At 59.7% G+C, this 1,396-nt stretch overlaps 1 protein-coding gene across 1 annotated transcript in view; it reads right to left on the bottom strand.

The window, feature by feature from the left end:
* Positions 1-69: 69 nt before the first annotated feature.
* TLN1 (talin 1) overlaps positions 70-1,396 on the bottom strand; it is a gene marked incomplete at its 3' end in the record, with an annotated part of 29,105 nt that continues 27,778 nt past the window's right edge. The window contains 3 exon segments of the mRNA XM_010134021.1: positions 70-195; positions 865-1,047; positions 1,310-1,372. Coding sequence (XP_010132323.1) covers positions 70-195; positions 865-1,047; positions 1,310-1,372 — 372 coding nt within the window.

Below are 1,396 nucleotides of genomic sequence, written 5' to 3' on the forward strand. Positions count from 1 at the left end.
ACAGGCACACCCAGGTTGTGGCACCAGCCAGAGCCACCACTGCCCCATCAGAGTGGCCCTACTCCTCACCTGCGCAATTCCCCCGACCATCTTCTCCTTCACCACAACCGTTTCATCATGGTCCTGGAAGGCAGCTGCTTTCTGTGCTGCCTTCACCAGATTGTCCGACGCTCTCTTTACTGCATTGCCGGCCGCCTGCAGCAGAGAAGTGTGGGGTGGGGGACAACGTAAGTCAGAGCCCCAAGGTATGACTACTGCCTGGGGAGGTGAAAGAACGCCTGCCTCAGGCCAGGCTGGCAGGCGGGACAGGCAGCCGGGCGGGGAGCTGCAGGCAGGATTCTTTTACACAGCTCGACGCCTTCCGACCTGCTCATGACCATTTCAGGCGCTGCTGCTTCCAGCTGGGCTCTGGTTCCTGCCTCAGCTGCGGGGCAGGGACTGAGAGGCAGCCCTGACGACCGTCCCCAGCCCTTGGGCCCGCAGGACTGGTGCTGGGACCTCAACGCATGGCCGTTAACCTCTTGTGTGCCATGGCCTCTGAGGGTTAAAAGTGCTACCAAATGTGACCCCCAAACATTAACCTCTTGAATGCCAGTGAAGCAGTATATACACACACACTTCAGGCATTTCTGTGCCAGTTCATCATCCCTGAACACCGCTGATCTCAGCAGCCCAGCATCACTCACACGTCTGGCACACCTCTAGCAGTAATGCCCGAGTGACCTGGAGCCTATGGTCTAACGAGCTCCCCACTGATGGCATGCAGGCAGGGAATGTGAGCCCTGGGGAGCACCCATGTGCCCTCAGCTCTCCTCCCACCCCCACCTTGAACAGCTGGGGCTGGAGAGGCAGCCTAGGACTCACCTGGAGCCGCTTCATGGCCTCCGAGTCATGGTCAGCCTTCACCTTGCAGGCCACCAGGAGCTGCGCCGTGGAGGCAGCCACCTGCTTGGCAGACGAGATGAGCTTCTCCTCGCTGGCATGACCCTGCACTGCTGCATTGGCGGCTTCGCACAGGTTGTTGGTGGCAGCAGCCACCATGCGTGCCTGCAGCGGGAGAGGCTATCAGGGGACGGAACAGGAGGCACCCCCATGGAGGGTATGTCCTGGCCATTCCCCTCAAGGATGTTGTGGGGCACGGAATGGAAACAACCAGCTTCCACACCATGTATAAGGTGGTGGGAGAGGGAGCAAGCAGCATAGCTGCTTCTTCCATCAAGGAAAATCGCAAGGGCAGGGCATCCTGATTTTGCAGCAGGAGGCAAGAGGAATGTTCCCCCCATCCCCTGAGTGTGACCTTGATACTCACGGCTGAAATGAGCCCCTGGGACCACTGTCCATCATCCACTGCGTTGGCGGGGATGGGGCCCACCTGCAAGGAAGGAGAGGAGGAGCA

Source organism: Buceros rhinoceros, unplaced genomic scaffold (genome assembly GCF_000710305.1).
Source record: "Buceros rhinoceros silvestris isolate BGI_N320 unplaced genomic scaffold, ASM71030v1 scaffold3804, whole genome shotgun sequence".
Taxonomy (NCBI): Eukaryota; Metazoa; Chordata; class Aves; order Bucerotiformes; family Bucerotidae; genus Buceros; species Buceros rhinoceros.